Source organism: Gopherus evgoodei, chromosome 1 (genome assembly GCF_007399415.2).
Source record: "Gopherus evgoodei ecotype Sinaloan lineage chromosome 1, rGopEvg1_v1.p, whole genome shotgun sequence".
Lineage (NCBI taxonomy): Eukaryota > Metazoa > Chordata > Testudines > Testudinidae > Gopherus > Gopherus evgoodei.
Genome location: NC_044322.1, coordinates 2,688,464 through 2,705,789, shown reverse-complemented (window position 1 = coordinate 2,705,789; position 17,326 = coordinate 2,688,464). Strand labels below are relative to the sequence as shown.

Below are 17,326 nucleotides of genomic sequence, written 5' to 3'. Positions count from 1 at the left end.
GAAACACATTAAATATAAATGCCTGATTTACTTTCTTTATCAATAGATCCATAGGGTTTAATATCAGAAGAGACCAGTTGACAATCCAGTCTGACCACCTGTAAAACACAGACCCATTAAATTTCACTCAGTTACCTCTGAATTGAGCAGAAAGACATGTGTGTGACTAAGGCCGGGTCTACACTAGGATTTTACATCATAGAAAGATAGAGCCATAGAGTTATAAGGGAACACAAAGGACAGCTAGTCTATCCCGCGACAAGATACAGGATTGGTTTTGTGTTAGTCATCTAAGACTGTTGGCCATTCACACAACTTTGGAAAACCTCCACAGAAGGAGCTTCTATGACTTCCCTGGGAATCTGTTCTATTGGCCTCCTGTAGTTAAAGTAAGGAAGATTTTCCTGAAATTTAATTTAAATCTGCTACGCTGGAATTTTAACCCATTGCCTCTTGTTCTGCCCCTCCGTGGTAAGACAGAAAAACTTTCCTCCACCTTTTTGTGGCAGCCTTTCAAGTGTTTGAAGACCATTATGATGTCCCCCATTAATCTCCTCTTTTCCAAATAAACATACTGGTTCCTTTGGCTTGCTCATACAGCTTGCATTCCATCCCTTGTATAACATTTGTTACTTGTGTATGGATCCTTTCCAGGTTCTCTACATCCTTTCTGTGAATTGGATACATAACTCCAGCTGAGACCTAACCCACACCGACTTCTGCTAATATAACCCAACGTTGCATTTGCATTTTTTGAAACATTTTTCCTAATGTCCAACCTAAACCTCCCTTGCTGCAATTTAAGTTTGCTGCTTCTTGTCTTCTCTCAGAGGTTAAGGTGAACACTTTTTCTCCCTCTTTGTAAAAACTTTTTAGGTATTTGAAAACTGTTATTATTTCCCTCTCAGTATTCTCCTTTCATGATCACTTTCCCCCAAGTTGCTTTCCACTTTCAAATTCTCAACCAGTTCCTCCTTATATGTCAAAATCAAGTCTAGAACAGCCTCTCTCCGAGTAGGTTTCTCCAGCATCTGGAACAAAAAATTCTCTTCAATACATTCCAAGAACTTATTGGATAATCTGTGTGCTGGTGTAGACACCATGAGATGAATTCTTCCATCGACCTAGCTACCACCTCTCCGAGATTACTTGTGCTGAGGGGAGAACCCTTCTATCTGTGTAAGTAGTGTCTATATTGAAGCATTATGGCAGCACGACTGTTGCATTTTAAGTGTAAACAACCCTTCGAGGAGATCTTCCAGAAAACAACATCCAGTCTGGATCTGCCAATATGGGGAATTGGAGAATCCAACACTTCCCTTCTCAGTGCGTCCCAATGGTTAATCACCACCAGTGCTAAATATTTGGCCCTAATTTCAAGATGGAATTTACCTGGCTTCAGCTTCCAGCCCTTTGGTCTCGCTCAGCCTTTATCTGGTGATTACAGAGCCTGTTATTACCCATGATTTTCTCCCCATGAAAGTCTCTGCTTGATAATCTTTTTGATAAGTTAAGAGATCTATACCTTCAAGTCTAACAATCCATCATTTTCTCTATCCTCCAATCATTTTTGTGGCTCTTTTCTGCATCGTCTCCAAGTTTTCAACATCTTTTTTCAAATGTGGGCCCCAGAACTGGATGCAGTTTATTTCCCCAATCCCAAGTGCAGAGGTTAAATTCTTTCCTTGCGCCAACTCACCAGCTCAGTATTTTCCACTATTAAATCAAAGGCCTCTGAGAAATCAAGGTTCATTCTATCAGGGCTGTTTGCTTGATCCCCCAAATGTGTACCCTTGATCGACCAATGTGCACTCTCATGAAAGGATGAAAACAGGTTTCTTCAACAAGATCTGTTCTGCATAAACCCTGTCAGCGACTGGCATTACTTACAGTTCTAGACTTTTTTTTATCTAATCTTATACCCATTTTTCCATTGTTTCTTAACCTTGTCAATCTTTTTACATATTAAAAAAAACCCCTATCCTTTCATATTTCAATATCTTACATTTAACACAGGAATTGACATAAACCCTTTCGAGGATTTCTCTTGTTCTCAATATACTTAACAAACTCCTTTTTGTGATCCAAAGCCCTGCAAACATGGAGTTTTCCCTGATGTCTTAACGTTCCTTATCAATTTTCCTAACTTCTGATTTCTATTGCTGGCCAGCTATTTTCCTTTTTTCCTCTTTCTTACATACTGCTTCCCTCCCTCTAATTGTTGCCTTCACTTTACCGAAAGTTGTTCACTTTGTTGACTCTGGAATTGTGATTTTTCTCATACTTAATGAAATGTTATCAAAGAATTACCAATATTCATTCATATTTTTCTGTCTAAATTTTTCCTCCCAATCAGTTTTGCTGACAATTTTCCTCATCTTTAGGGAATTAGTCCTCTTGGAGCACTAAGTGTCTATCGATAGTACTGGTTGGGAACTGTCCATTTGAATATAAATCAGTTTCCTTTTCTATTTTCCTCTCCTATATCATATGCTCTCTTCTTTGTCCCTTGTATGAACTAAAGTGTCCCAGACTTTTCTATCCTTAATAGAGACAGGGTGACCAAAACTGAGCACATTCCCGAACATGTTATGCTCCATCCCATATCTTGGGGATCTGAACATTATTTTGTCTTGTCCACTGCTGCGAATGAGCAGGTGTTTCTCTTGAGCTGCTGTCAATGGGGCCCAGGTCCTTCCCCTGAGGGATGTTCTAGCTGGGATGTTTCTCCCAGCACATGTCTTCCTAAAAGGTTGTTTTTCCCCCCTCTCTGATTTCAAGCAACTGGCTGAATGGGGAACTCCCTTCAGTATGGACTCCCTATCCTGGCTGTCATTGCATTAAGGAACAATGATGGATTACCACTATCCACACTTGTGTTTCCTGCTGGTGCCTCTTATGGTTCCCCCACCACAAAGTGTAGGAATTATTAATGCAGGGAGCACAATACAAATATGGAATTGTATTTAGTAGGGCCATTGTTCACAGTTATTCTCTCTGAATAATGAAAATGTCATTTTTCAGTGTGTGAAGAGCGATCATTCTGCTTCTCCCATGAGAACAGCCTCCACTACTGCATGCAGTGTCTCATATTAACATTATCTCTCCATTCAGGCATTTCTACTGTGACCATCTACTGGGAACACACAGAAAGTCAGGGGAATGTATGGCAAATGCAGGAGACACCCTAATGCCTCAAAGTTGGACACAATCTCCCCTACGCCATGTCAGAATCTAACAAAACCGACTTCACCAACCCCTCCACCTTCATCCTACTTGGCATTCCTGGCCTAGAGGCAGCCCATATCTGGATCTCCATTCCCTTCTGTGCTATGTACGCCATAGCTGTGCTGGGGAACTTCACCATCCTGTTCATTGTGAAGACAGAGCAGAGCCTCCATGTGCCCATGTTCTATTTCCTCTGCATGCTGGCTGTCATCGACCTGGTCATGTCCGCATTCACCCTACCAAAAATGCTGAGCATCTCCTGGTTCAATTCCAGGGAGATCAGTTTCAGTGACTGCCTCACCCAGATGTATTTTATTCACTCCCTCTCAGGGATGGAGTCTGGAATCCTCGTGGCCATGGCTTTTGATCGCTACATGGCCATCTGCCATCCCCTGAGACATTCCACGATCCTGTCAAACTCTGTTGTGGCCAAGATAGGCCTGGCCGTGGTGATGCGCAGTGGCATACTCGCATTGCCCTATCCCTTCCTGGTCAGGCGGTGGCCATATTGCAGAACCAACGTCATCCCACACTTCTATTGTCAGCATATAGCTGTGGTGAAACTGGCCTGCGCTGACATCCGCATTAGTAGTTACTATGGCCTGTTTGATCTTCTCTTTGTGATCGGAATGGATGGATGTTTTATCGCTGTGTCCTATATTCAGATCCTCCGGGCCATCTTCCACCTCCCCACAAAGGATGCCTGGCTCAAAACTTTTGGGACCTGCATCTCTCATCTTTGTGCCATCTCAGCTTTGTACATCACAGATGTATTCTCCTCCCTCATGTTCCGATTTGGCCACAATGTGCCACTACATTCCCTCGTTCTCATTAGTGGTGTGTACCACATTGTGCCTCCTGTGCTACACCCCATCATTTACGGTCTGAGGACCGAACAGATCTGGGGCAGGCTGCTCCAGCTCTTTACTCATTAAGAGACCTAAATGTTTTCTGCCTGTGCTCTGGCTCTCAGATTGAACTCTGTGCAGAGCTGGCTGGTCCATGATGCTGGGTCCTCTTCCCTGAATCACTTCCTGGACAGACAGAAAGACATTAAACCCTGTCCTGTCTTTACTGTGCTGTGTCAATGTGATGAACTGGGGAATCAGTCTATGTACAATACACTGGGTGGCCACCTTTCTAATTGCTGGTAGATGGATCCCTGAAATTGCAATCTTGCCTCAGCTCTTCTGTCAATCCTGAACACTGCTGCGTGTCTTCTCCCCAAGGCCCTGCCCCATCTCTTGTTCCTCTCTTCCCCTCTCCTTGTCAGCTGCGATCCAGTCATCTCTAAAACCAATATGTTCTCATATCTTATGGCAAGTCATAAGAACATAAGAACGGACATAATGGGTCAGATCAAAGGTCCATCTAGCCCAGAATCCTGTCCACATACAGTGGCCAGTGCCAGGTGCCCCAGAGTGAGTGAACCTAACAGGTAATTGTTATGTAAAGCCTCTGCTCAAATGCAATTGTAAGATCTGTAATTTGTATCATTAAGTTCTCCAACCTTTTTCAGACTTGTAACTTCAGTGATTGTTAACAGAGCCTTTTAAGTTTTGTAACCTTTGCAAACTCTGTAACCTTTTCAAGTTACTACTTGTATGAACTTACTAGCTTTGTAATATCCCATCTGGGGGGAGAGGAACTTCAAGGAGAAAGGAGCCCAGAGACAGGAGCCAGGTGTGTCTGATATAATCTGCCCTGGGAAGGAAATCACAAAATGCTGTAAAGAAAAGAAGAACTCATCTGGGAATGCTTCTCGGTGATGGACACAGAAGGGAAACTCAGTGTATGTTCCAGCAAAAGGAATCAGCCATGGACACAAGCAGCTGCTGCTCCTTGACCTGCTCAGCAGCCTGGATTCATGACCGCAGGCGGACACACCCTAGATCTAGCGCACTTCAGCTTGTCAGCCTCCATGCTGTCTCGAATGTGTGCATGTCTGAATAAGCTCCATCTCTTTTCTATATGATGTAACGGCAGCATTGTAATAAAACTAACTACGAGTGTGACCCTGGGTTGGTTTTTAGGGAAACAGAGGTAACAGTAATGAACAAGTGACCTCTCTCCTGCCATCCATCTCCACTCTCTGACAAACAGAGGCTAGAGACACCATTTCTTACCCATCCTGGCTAATAGCCGTTAATGGACTTAACCACCATGAATTTATCTAGTTCTCTTTTAAACGCTGCTAGAGTCCCAGCCTTCACAACCTCCTCAGGCAAAGAGTTCCACACGCTGACTGTGCGCTGTGTGAAGAAGAACTTCCTTTTGTTTGTTTTAAAGCTGCTGCCTATTAATTTCATTTGGTGGTCCCTAGTTCTTGTATTATGGGAACAAGTAAATGTTTCCTTATCCACGTTCTCCACATCACTCATAATTTTATATACCTCTATCATATCCCCCCTTAGTCTCCTCTTTTCCAAGCTGAAGAGTCCTAGCCTCTTTCATCTTTCCTCATATGGGACCCATTCCAAACCCCTAATCATTTTAGTTGCCCTTCTCTGAACCTTTTCTAGTGCTAGAATATCTTTTTTGAGGTGAGGAGACCACATCTGTACACAGTATTCGAGATGTGGGCGTACCATGGATTTATACAGAGGCAATAATATATTCTCTCTCTTTTTCTCTATCCCCTTAAGTCACTTAAGGGAAACAAGTTAGTGATAAATTTTAATGTTTATTCTTAATTTGTTACTAACTCTGTGGAGAGAGAGAGAGACCCCATCAGGACTCCTGGCTGACAAAACCCTGGCTGGGATGATTTAGTTGGGAATTGGTTCTGCTTTGAGCAGGGAGTTGGACTAGATACCTCCTGCGGTCCCTTCCAGCCTTGATATTCTGTGATTCTATCATATCTGGGATCTATCTGAGTTCTGGGAGGGGGGTGGGGTATAGTGGGTTGCAGCAGGAGGCAGAAACATCTGGGGTCTAAATGAGAAGATCAGAATGGCCATTCCGGGTAAAACCAATGGTCCAGGCAGCCCAGCAGCCTGTCTTCTGACAATGCCCTGTGCCAGGTGCTTCAGAGCAAATGAACAGAACATGGCAATTAGCCTGTGATTCATGTGAAGCAGCTCAGCAGAAGGGGTCAGAAGTCCTGAGTCTGGGCTGTCTCAGATTCATCTGGCAGGAGTTCAAGCCTCCAGCCCCAGTAGGAGCTGCCAGAGGAGGGGAAGAGCCCAGGCTGCCCCGGCTGGAATGGTAGAAGAATCTGTCAGTTCTGGCTTCCCTGAGCCCTAACCGCTGCCACAGAGTGGAGGAGGAGGATAGGAGAGAAGCCCTACTCATTTATGTCCTCTCTATCTTCCATACTGCTGCCAAACAGGGGTTGTCTCATTTCCCCTGTCCTTAGACGAACCTCAGGGGGGGTGGGTTTTTTTGTGTCCCCTCTCTGACCCTTTAGGGGCTGCTCACTTCCCTCCTCTCCCTCACCCGTTCTGGAGATATAGGCAGGTTCACGGCACCACTGGTATAGTCCCTGCACTGGTGGTCTGCTCCCTCTATGCTCATTTCTGTGGGCTATAGGATCATAAGAAGGGCCCCACCAGAGGATCATCATAGGTCTATGACATCGTCCCACACTGTTCTGTAGGATGAACTTCACCGTTTTCTGGTGGACACATGTGATTTCAAGAGTAAGGTGGGATCCCTCTCAAACATTGGGTAGACGTCCATCTCATCTTCTGGGCCACGAGGGCTGTTTTGGAGGAGTGGAGGGGGATGGTGTAGAGAGGAGGGCTTTAGATTTATTAGGAGCTCGGGAAACTTTTGAGATGGGGGAGCCTGTACAGGAAGGATGGGCTTCACCTAAACTAAAGTGGATCCAGGCTGCTGGCACTTAACATTAAAAAGGTTGCAGAGCTGTTTTTAAGCTAAGAGATGGGGGAAAGCCGATTGCTGCAGAGAAGCACATGGATCGGACAGAGACTTCTCTTAGAGGAGAGTCTATTCACAGAGATTGTGTAGGTTCTAGTCAGGAGGAGAGGATTAAAGAGGATAAACTATGGGCCAGATCAGATGATAAACAGTCACATAAAAAAGAATCTGGCACATCAGAAAAGGGCAGACAAATAAACAGGGACAAGTTTTTCAAGTGCTTGTACACAAATGCTAGAAGTCTAAATAATAAGATGGGTGAACAAGAGTGCCTTGTGATAAAGGAGGATATTGATATAATAGGCATCACAGAAACCTGGTGGATTGAGGACAATCAATGGGACACAATCATTCTGGGGTACAAAATATATCGGAAGGACAGAACAGGTTGTGCAGAGGGAGGAGTGGCACTATATGTGAAAGAAAATATAGAATCAAATGAAGTAAAAATCTTAAATGGAGCCACAAGTTCCATAGAATCTCTATGGATAGAAATTCCAGGCTCTAATAAGAACATAATATTAGGGATTTATTATCGACCACCTGACCAGGACAGTGCTAGTGATGATGAAATGCTAAGGGAAATTAGAGAGACTATCAAAATTAAGAACCCAATAATAGTAGGGGATTTCAATTATCCTCAGATTGACTGGGTGCATGTCACCTCAGGACGAAATGCAGAGATAAAATTTATCGATACTTTAAATGACTGCTTCTTGGAGCAGCTGGTACGGGAACCCGCAAGGGGAGAGGCAACCCTGGATTTAGTCCTGAGTGGAGCGCAGGAGCTGGTCCAAGAGGTAACTGTGACGGGACTGCTTGGAAAAAGTGACCATAACATAACAACATTTAACATTCCTGTGGTGGGAAGAACACCTCAACAGCTCAACACTGTGGCATTTAATTTCAAAAAGGGTAACTATGCAAAACTGAGGAGGTTAGTTAAACAGAAATTAAAAGGTACAGTGACTAAAGTGAAATCCCTGCAAGCTCCATAGACTCAATACAAAGACATCATAATAGAGGCCCAACTTAAATACATACCCCTAAACTAAAAACACAAAAAAAGAACTAAAAAAGAACCACTGTAGCTTAACACAGGGTTTCTCAAACAGGGGTCTCTGCTTCTGTAGGGAAAGCCCCTGGCAGGCTTGGCCAGTGTGTTTACCTGCCCCGTCCAGAGGTCCAGCCAATCGTGGCTCTCACTGCCCGTGGATCACTGCTCTGGGCCAATGGGAGCTTCTGGAAGCAGTGCAGGCTGAGGGACTTACTGGCCGCCGCTTCCAGCAGCTCCCGTTGGCCCGGAGCAGCAATCCGCAGCCAGTGGGAGCCGCGATCGGCTGGACCTGTGGATGGGGCAGGTAAACACCCCCCCCAGCCCACCAGGAGCTTTCTCTACAGAAGCAGGGACCCCTGTTGAGAAACTCTCTCTTAACAACTTTGTAGAAGAAGCAGTTAGAGATAAAAAGGCTTCTTTTAAAAAGTGGAAGTCAAAACCTAGTGAGTTAAATAGAAAGGAGCATAAACACTGCCAAATTAAGTGTAAAAATGTAATAAGAAAAGCCAACAAGGAATTTGAAGAACAACTAGCTGAAAACTCAAAAGGTAATAACAAACTGTTTTTAAGTAAATCAGAAGCAGGAAGCCTGTTAAACAACCAGTAGGGCCCCTGGACAATCGAGATAGTAAAGGAGCGCTTAAAGATGATCAAGTCATTGCAGGGAAACTAAATAAATTCTTGCTTCAGTCTTCCTGGCTAAGGAAGTTAGGGAGATTCCCAAAACTGAGCCATCCTTGATAGGTGACAAATCTGTCACAGATTGAAGTGTCACTAGAGGAGGTTTGGAATTAATTGATAAACGTAACAGTAACAAGCCACCGGGACCAGATGGCATTGACCTAAGAGTTCTGAAAGAACTCAAATGTGAAATTCTGGAACTACTAATTATGGTTTTTAACCTGTCCTTTAAATCGGCTTCTGTACCCAATGACTGGAAGACAGCTAATGTAGCGCCAATATTTAAAGATGGCTTTAGAAGTGATCTCGACAATTATAGACCGGTAAGTCTAACGTCAGTACCGGGCAAAGTAGTAGAAACTATACTAAAGAATAAAATTGTCAGACACATAAAGAAACATAAATTGTTGGGCAAAAGAAAATATGGTTTCTGTAAAGGGATATCATGTCTTACTAATCTATTAGAGTTCTCTGAAGGGGTGAACAAACATAATGACAAGGGGGATTCAGTGCACATAGTGTACTTAGATGTCCAGAAAGCCTTTGACAAGGTCCCTCAACAAAGGCTCTTACGTAAATTAAGCTGTCATGGGATAAGAGGGATGATCCTTTCATGGATTGAGAACTCGTTAAAAGACAGGGAACAAAGGGTAGGAATAAATGGTAAATTCTCAGAATGGAGAGTGGTAACTAGTGATGTTCCCCAAGGGTCAGTCCTCAGACCAATCCTATTCAACTTATTCATAAATGATCTGGAGAAAGGGGTAAATAGTGAGGTGGCAATGTTTGCAGATTATACTAAACTGTTCAAGATGGCTAAGACCAAAGGAAACTGTGAAAAACTTTGAAATTATCTCAGAAAACTAAGTGATTGGGCAACACAATGGCAAATGAAATTGAATGTGGCTAAATGTAAAGCAATGCATATTGGAAAAAATAACCCCAAATACATAGAATATAATGGGGGCTAACTTAGCTACAATGAGTCAGGAAAGAGATCTTGGAGTCATCATGGACAGTTCTCTGAAGACGTCCGCACAGTGTGCAGAGGCGGTGAAATAAGAAAACAGGATGTTAGGAATCATCTAAAAAGGAATAGAGAACTAGATGGAGAATATCTTAGTACGCTTATATAAATCCTTAGTACACCTACATCATGAATACTGTGTATAGAAGTGGTCTCCTCATCTCAAAAAAGATATACTGGCATTAGTAAAAGTTCAGAGAAGGGGAACTAAAATGATTAGAGGTTTGGAACAGGTCCCATATGAGGAAAGATTAAAGAGGCTAGGACTCTTCAGCTTGGAAACGAGGACACTAAGGCGGGATATGATAGAGGTATATAAAATCATGAGTGGTGTGGAGGAAATGAATAAGGAAAAGTTATTTATTTGTTCCCATAATATAAGAACTAGGGGCCACCAAATGAAATTAACGGGCAGTAAGTTTAAAACAAATAAAAGGAAGTTCTTCTTCACTCAATTCACAGTAAACCTTGCCTGAGGAAGTTGTGAAGGTTAGGACTATAACAGGGTTTAAAAGAAAACTAGATTAAATCATGGAGGTTAAATCCATTAATAGCTATTAGCCAGGATGGGTAAGGAATGTTGTCCCTAGCCTCCGTTTGTCAGAGAATGGTGATGGATGGCAGGAGAGAGATCACTTGATCATTATCTGTTAGATTCACTCTCTCTGGGGCACCTGTAATTGACCACTGTTGGAAGACAGATATTGGGCTGGATGGACCTTTGTTCTGACCCTGTATGTTCATTCTTATGTTCTTATTAACCGGAAGGCAGGACATCCTGGTCTACAGATGGGCCCACAACTTCAGTGACAAGGCTTTCAGATCAGTCATTGATTGTTGCAAAGGGCTGGATGGGGATTTCCTGCTCACAAGGATCCTCCTCAGCCTTCAGAATGAAGCCAACTATCTTTTCAACATTAAACACCAGAGGCTCTAGGGTGGGTCTCCACAGTTGCCAGGTGCTCTCCTTCTTTGTGATGTAGGGTACTCTATGATTTGCCTGCAGAAAACCACACACAGATACAACCTCTGAGACTAGTTGGCAGCTGGATTGCCAAGACCAGGTATATTATAGACACCTCAGCACTAATTCTGCTTGAGTGACCCCCGTGTTCTCCCTCAACTACAGCCTGATATGCTGGGAGTTGCTGAGGTCATGCCAGGTCTTCTGCTGCACCTCCAGGCCTGTATGGAGGGGCGGACATTGACTCTGTTCAATGTCTACCCCCCAATGCAGACCCAGAGTGGTTGTGTTTCTATCAACAGGTGTCTGCCGTCCTCGGCACTTTGGATCCTCATGATTGCCTGTGCCTTCGTGGGGATTTTAATACCATCTTTGAAGATCAGAATTGCACGGGGATTGAAAGCAGCCAGGCTGCTGCTGGCATCCTCAGAGAGCTCATCACTCTTTGCACGACCAGCACTCGGATGAGTATTCCACCTTTACCTATGTCCAGATGGAGGTCGATCGGTTGCGCTACTCCTGATTGGACGGCATGTATATATTTTGCTTCCATCTTGCCCAGGACAACTCCTCCAGCATTTGACTGGCCCAATTCTCACCCACCATTTAGTGGGCATGATGATGTCTCTCATCTCAGAGCTTGCCTGGGGCTCTTCACCTTTCACACCCCCTGCATATGCTCCAGGAGCTGGGGCCAACTTATTGCCTACTGCTCGGGTTTTCCTTGAACGGGTCCTAAAATAGGGTTCTCCCCACCGACCCCTCATCCCAATGCTTCTGGAATTCTTGAATTGGCTCCTGCCCATGAGTCCCCCTGGTTCCCTCACTTTCATAACCCGAGCCAGCTCAACACCCTGCAGCTGCTTCACTTCTCAATTCCACCAAGGAAACAACTTCACATGCTCATGCTCCAAAAGCTTCACTTCTTCAGATGCCCTGATACCAAGCGACGGGACCTAGTACCACCTTCAAGGGTGACGAACCCTGGAAGGCCAGCGAGTACTCCATCCTGGTCCCACAGCCCACTGGGGATATTGGTTGGTGGGTCCTTCATGGAGCAGTGAGCACAGGCATGTACATGGCCCAGTTCACCCCCATTCCAGATGCCTGCCCATTTTGTGGCATGAGGCAGACCCCGGCGCATGCCTATGTAAAATGCGCAAGGTTGCAGCCCCTCTTCCTACACTTCCACAACTTCCACAGGAGGTTCTGGCTGCACTTTTCCCCAAACCTTTTCATCTCTGCTACCTGCTTTAGCTCAACATACAGGATGTGGCCTGCAGGTCCCTTGTGTTACAAGTGAAATATACTCTAATATTAATCTGTAAATTTATTAATAAAACAAATAATCCAACCCTAAGAAAATAAGAAATGTATAAGAAAAGATATATAGGGAGGCAAGTAGGCTAGACTATAGGTTACCACAGCTGCAGGATGCTAGTTTGTAATGGTCAGGGACTTGGAAGTGACAGAGAGGGAGAGACACGTCTCCTTTTTGAGTTACATCCCCTGGCAAACCTAGTTTAAAGCCCTCCTCACTAGGTTAGCCAGCCTGCCTGCCTCTCTTCCCAGAATAACATCCCATGCTCGAAGAATACAAAAGCCTTCTCTCTGACATCACCTGTGTAACCACACATTCACCTGCACAATTCAATGGTCCCTACCTGGGCCATTTCCTTCAACAGGGAGAATGGATGAGAACACAGCTTATGCCTCAAACTCTTTTATCCTTCTTCCCAGAGCCATGTAGTGTCCAGGGATCTGTTCAAGGTAATTCCTGGCAGGACCATTGGTGCCCACGTGGAGAAGGGGGAAGAGGTAGCGATCCGAGGTTTTGATCAGTCTTGGCAGACACTCTGTCACATCCTGTGTTCTAGCTCCAAGCAAGCAGCACACTTCTCGGGCTGCACATTTCTCTATATGTAATGCAAAGCAGCGCACTTCTCTATACACAATGCATAGAGCCCAAGGCTGCACTGCAGGGTATCACATCAATTCAGTGTGTGATTCTACAGCTTAGTTTAGGGCCTTTTGGCAGCAGCACACTAGGAATACTAAAATTATAATCTTCATTTCATGCATGGAGAGATTGTGGTTCAGAGTGAGGAAGTGACTCTGGTCACCCAAAGAATCCATGGCAGAGCTGGGACTCTTCGCTGCCAGGTCACTGGTCTCTGCGATGCTTTGTCTCTAGTTCATTGACTTGGGCCAAATCCTCAGCTGGTGTAAGTGGTGCAGCCCCATGGAAATCAGGGAAAATTCCCTCTCTAGGGAAATAAAGGGAGAGAGAACATCACACCTCTGTGCTGCCACATGGACCATAAGAGCCAGGTCTGAGAGGCACTAAGCAGTGGACAGCCGGCTAGGGACTCATGGGCGACGTTCCTGGCTCAAGACACTTCCCCTTCGGGTGCCTCAGTTTTCCCATCTGTAAAAGGGGGATACCTCCTGGAAGCAGTGAGCAATACTCTGTAAAGCACCTATCTGTGGTTTCCATGTAACACCATGTCTCCCTGTGACAAAGCAGAGGATGCCAAATTCAGGACAAAGCTGAGAAATAGGGCAGACTCACCCCAGACTGGTGGTTATTCTATCATTAGATTATACCAAGCCAGTAACAAATGTAAACTTCTGTCTCACCGCACTGGTTAACTAGAAGCCAAAAATACAGTCTCCTTAGGCATCCCAGCCCTTGGCTCACCACTCAAACAATGGACACCCAGATGAGCAGCAAGTGAAAACCAATTTCACCACATTCAGAGTCCTTCTCAAGAGATCAGCCACTTAGAAAGGCCAATATATGACTCAGATCTTACCAATAATCACACTGTTGCCAATCCATTATTAACTAAACACTTAAGGTTAAATAATAAAAGAAAAGAAGAAGAGATATAAATGGTTAATAAATGAGATACATACAAGTGAATTTTCAGTGTTCATAGATCAGGATCATAGCAATGATAAAATAAATTGCTAGCTTGCTCAAGTGTCTCTGAAAATTACATAAGCAGATTGGAGGTCATCAGTCCTTGTTCAGAGCTTCCTATTTAGATACCCAGTCCAGAGAAATAACCACAAGATGAAGATATCTCAGGGGTCCTTTCATATCTTCCCCACCTTGCATGAAATTTTACAGTCCCAAACAAAGTCCACAGTGCACGTGCCTGGAAAATTATTCTCCCAGGTTGAAGTCCAGGGTCCCATGAGCATATCATGTGTCCTTACATTCTTTGATGACAGATAAGAGCAGCCATTGATCATTCTTAGGGTAGTGTATTGATTCTATGGCCCATTGTGAGAGGTAAGTGTCCTTGAAAGTTTATCAACAAATAGCTGTGTGGCCTTATCTACCAGAGGGGTGTTACCCAGGAACACAACACATGTTTGATAAAACTCCATGGCCAATATTCAATATTTCACATACAAAAATGGAATATAAATTAGGGCAGAAAATATCATATTGCTTCTATATAAATCCATGCTATAGCCACATCTTGAATATTGAACGCAGATGCAGCCGCTCCATCTGAACAAAAAAGCCATATATTTGTACGGGGAGACTTTGGTAAACCAGTAAAGTGCTTGAAACCACTATGGTTTATTGTTAAGGGCAGCCTAGTCAGCCAGCTGTAAATTAGCCATTCAGCAACCTCAGCTTGACCAAGGCAGGAGGGGAAGGGGGTTTGCGTGCCACAGCAATGGCAGCTTGACCCCGTGTCCTTCCTGATAAGAATTGTGTTGAAGTTGCTGATACATTTTAGAGGAGTAGGATGTGCCCCAGGAATGTCTCTTGGGGTCTCAAGGCTGCAGTATCTGGAAAAACCCACACCTGTGTCATAAACAGATGGTTAAGGGTTAATGTCTCTTTTACCTGTAAAGGATTAAGAAGCTCAGTGAACCTGGCTGACACCTGACCAGAGGACCAATGGGGGGACAAGATACTTTCAAATCTTGGTGGAGGGAAGTCTTTGTTTGTGTTATTTGTTTTGTTCGTTGTTCAGTCTCGGGAAAAAGAGGGACCAGACGTCCAACCAGATTCTCCCAATCTTTCTGAATCAGTTTTTCATGTTTCCAACTTGTAAGTAGCCAGGCAAGGCGGATTAGTCTTATGTTTGTTTTCTTTCAACTTGTGAATGCTTTTCCTTTTGCTGAAAGGAATTTTACCTCTGTTTGCTGTAACTTTGAATCTCAGGCTGGGGGAGGAGGATGTCCCTCTAGTCTATATAAATCTAAATACCCTGCAAAGTATTTTCCATCCTGATTTTACAGAGATAAATTTTACCTTTTCTTTCTTTAATTAAAAGCTTTCTTTTTAAGAACGTGATTGATTTTTCCTTGTTTTAAAATCCAAGGGATTGAGTCTGAATTCACCAGGGATTGGTGGGGGGAAAGGAGGGGGGGGGTTTAATCCCTCTTTGTTTTAAGATCCAAGGAGTTTGTATCTGTGTGAAGCTTCCCAAGGCAAGCCAGGGAAGGGAAAGTCTGGGGGGGGGGAAGAGGGTGATGATTTATTTCTCCTTGTTTTAAGACCCAAGGGGTTTGAGTCCTAGGTTCCCCAGGGAAGGTTTTGGGGGAACAGGAAGTGTGCCAAACACTATATTTTTGGCTGGTGGCAGTGTACCAAATTTAAGCTAGTAATTAAGCTTAAAAGTTATCATGCAGGTCCCCACTTTTTTGACACTAACATTCAAAGTGGGGAAAAAACCTATAACAACCTGGTTAATCAATAATCAGAAGGAACTTCTTGTTTGATCATTGAAATGCTGACTTAACAAGGTTTCTTTATGGAACATGTCATTCTATTACTAATGTATAAATAAGGGGACTCGTTTGAAGACTCTTCGGGACTGGTCTCTCCCTCTGGATGCATCTTCTGTTCCCCAGCAGCAGACGGGCTGCCGCTGTATCACTCAAAAGCCACACTCAGCTTTGGTAATTATCAAGGGTTGGGGGTGTTTTACTAATCTTGTTGTAGATGTGTGTAAGTGCTTGAGACTAGCAAAGTTTAGCTTTAAGTGAAAGCACTCTTGTGTTGTCCTGTTTGTGCCAGCCATCTATTGGTCGGACGGCCGTATCTCCTCTGATTTATTTCCAGACACCTCCTCACACAGAGTAAAAGTTACCATGAGCTTCGGGTTGAAAGAATCCCGGGTAACATATTGGAACTGGAAAAGGTTCAGAAAAGAGCAACAAAAATGATTAGGGGTATGGAACAGCTTCTGTATGAGGAGAGATTAATAAAATTGGGACTTTTCAGTTTGGAAGAGTTAGTTAAGGGGAAATATGATTGAGGTGTATTAAATCATGACTGGTGTTGAGAGAGTAGACTGAGCTTCTTGACGAGCTGGCTGGTGACAGGGTGCTGGGCCCTCTTCTCTGAATCACTTACCGGAGAGTGAGAAAGACTTTAAACTCTTTCCTGACCTCACTGTGCTCTGTCAGCATGACAAGCAGGGGAACTTGTCTATGTACAATATAATGGGTTGCCACCTTTCTATTTGCTGCTAACTGGACCCCCAAAAACCCACCCCTTGCCTCACAAGGCCTTCTGACAAGACTCCACCGCTGTTTTACCTCTTCTCCCACAAGGACCTGCCCCTGCCTCTTGCTCCTTTCTTCAGCTTCCAAGCACTGGAATGGGTTACCTAGGGAGGTGGTGGAATCTCCTTCCTTAGCTGTTTTTAAGGTCACTCTTGACAAAGCCCCGGCTGGGATGATATAGTTGGGGATTAGTCCTGCTTTGAGCAGGGGGTTGGACTAGATGACCTCCTGAGGTCCCTTCCAACCCTCAGATTCTATGATTCTATGATGCTATGATTCTAAAGACACAGTTCATTTTCACAAGCATGCCAGGAACAAATTCCTGAAAAACTGGAACCTAGATTGAGGTACCGTCTCCCCCCTCCCCCCGCCCCCATCACCAAGAGGTCAATGTTAACCATGAGACGAGAGACTACTTAGATTATGGAAAACTCTAGGGTTTTTTGGCAGAAGCACTGTATCTAATTCCTACACAAAAGAAGGAAAATTAATCAATGTGAGACCCCGTCTCATTTCTAATACTAACATGTCCTTAAATCCTGAGGCAAGTCACTTAAAGGACACTAGTTAGGTATAAAATTGTAATGTATATTCTTTCCTTGTTACTAACTCTGTGGAGAGAGGGACCCTGTCAGGACTCCTGGGTTCTATCTCAGCTCTGGAAGGGGAGTGGGTTCTGGCGGGAGGCAGATAAATCTGCTGCCTATTAATTTTATTGGGTGGCCACTAGTTCTTCTGTTACTTGAAGGAGTAAATAACATTTCCTTACTCATGTTTTCCACACCATGGTTGATTTTACAGACCTCATATCTAAACTTTGTTATCTCTTTTCCATGCTGAAATGTCCCACACTTTCTAATCTCTCCTCATATGAACAGTGTTCCATACCCCTGATCATTTCTCTTGCCTTTCACTGTGTCTTTTCCAATGCCCTAGAAGAGAGATC

General features: G+C 44.0%; 1 protein-coding gene across 1 annotated transcript; it reads left to right on the top strand.

The window, feature by feature from the left end:
• The first annotated feature begins 3,224 nt into the window (after positions 1-3,224).
• On the top strand, positions 3,225-4,163 carry LOC115645713 (olfactory receptor 52E4-like). The gene has a single exon (XM_030550728.1). The coding sequence runs from the start codon at positions 3,225-3,227 to the stop codon at positions 4,161-4,163; it is 939 nt and encodes a 312-aa protein (XP_030406588.1).
• Positions 4,164-17,326: the final 13,163 nt, after the last annotated feature.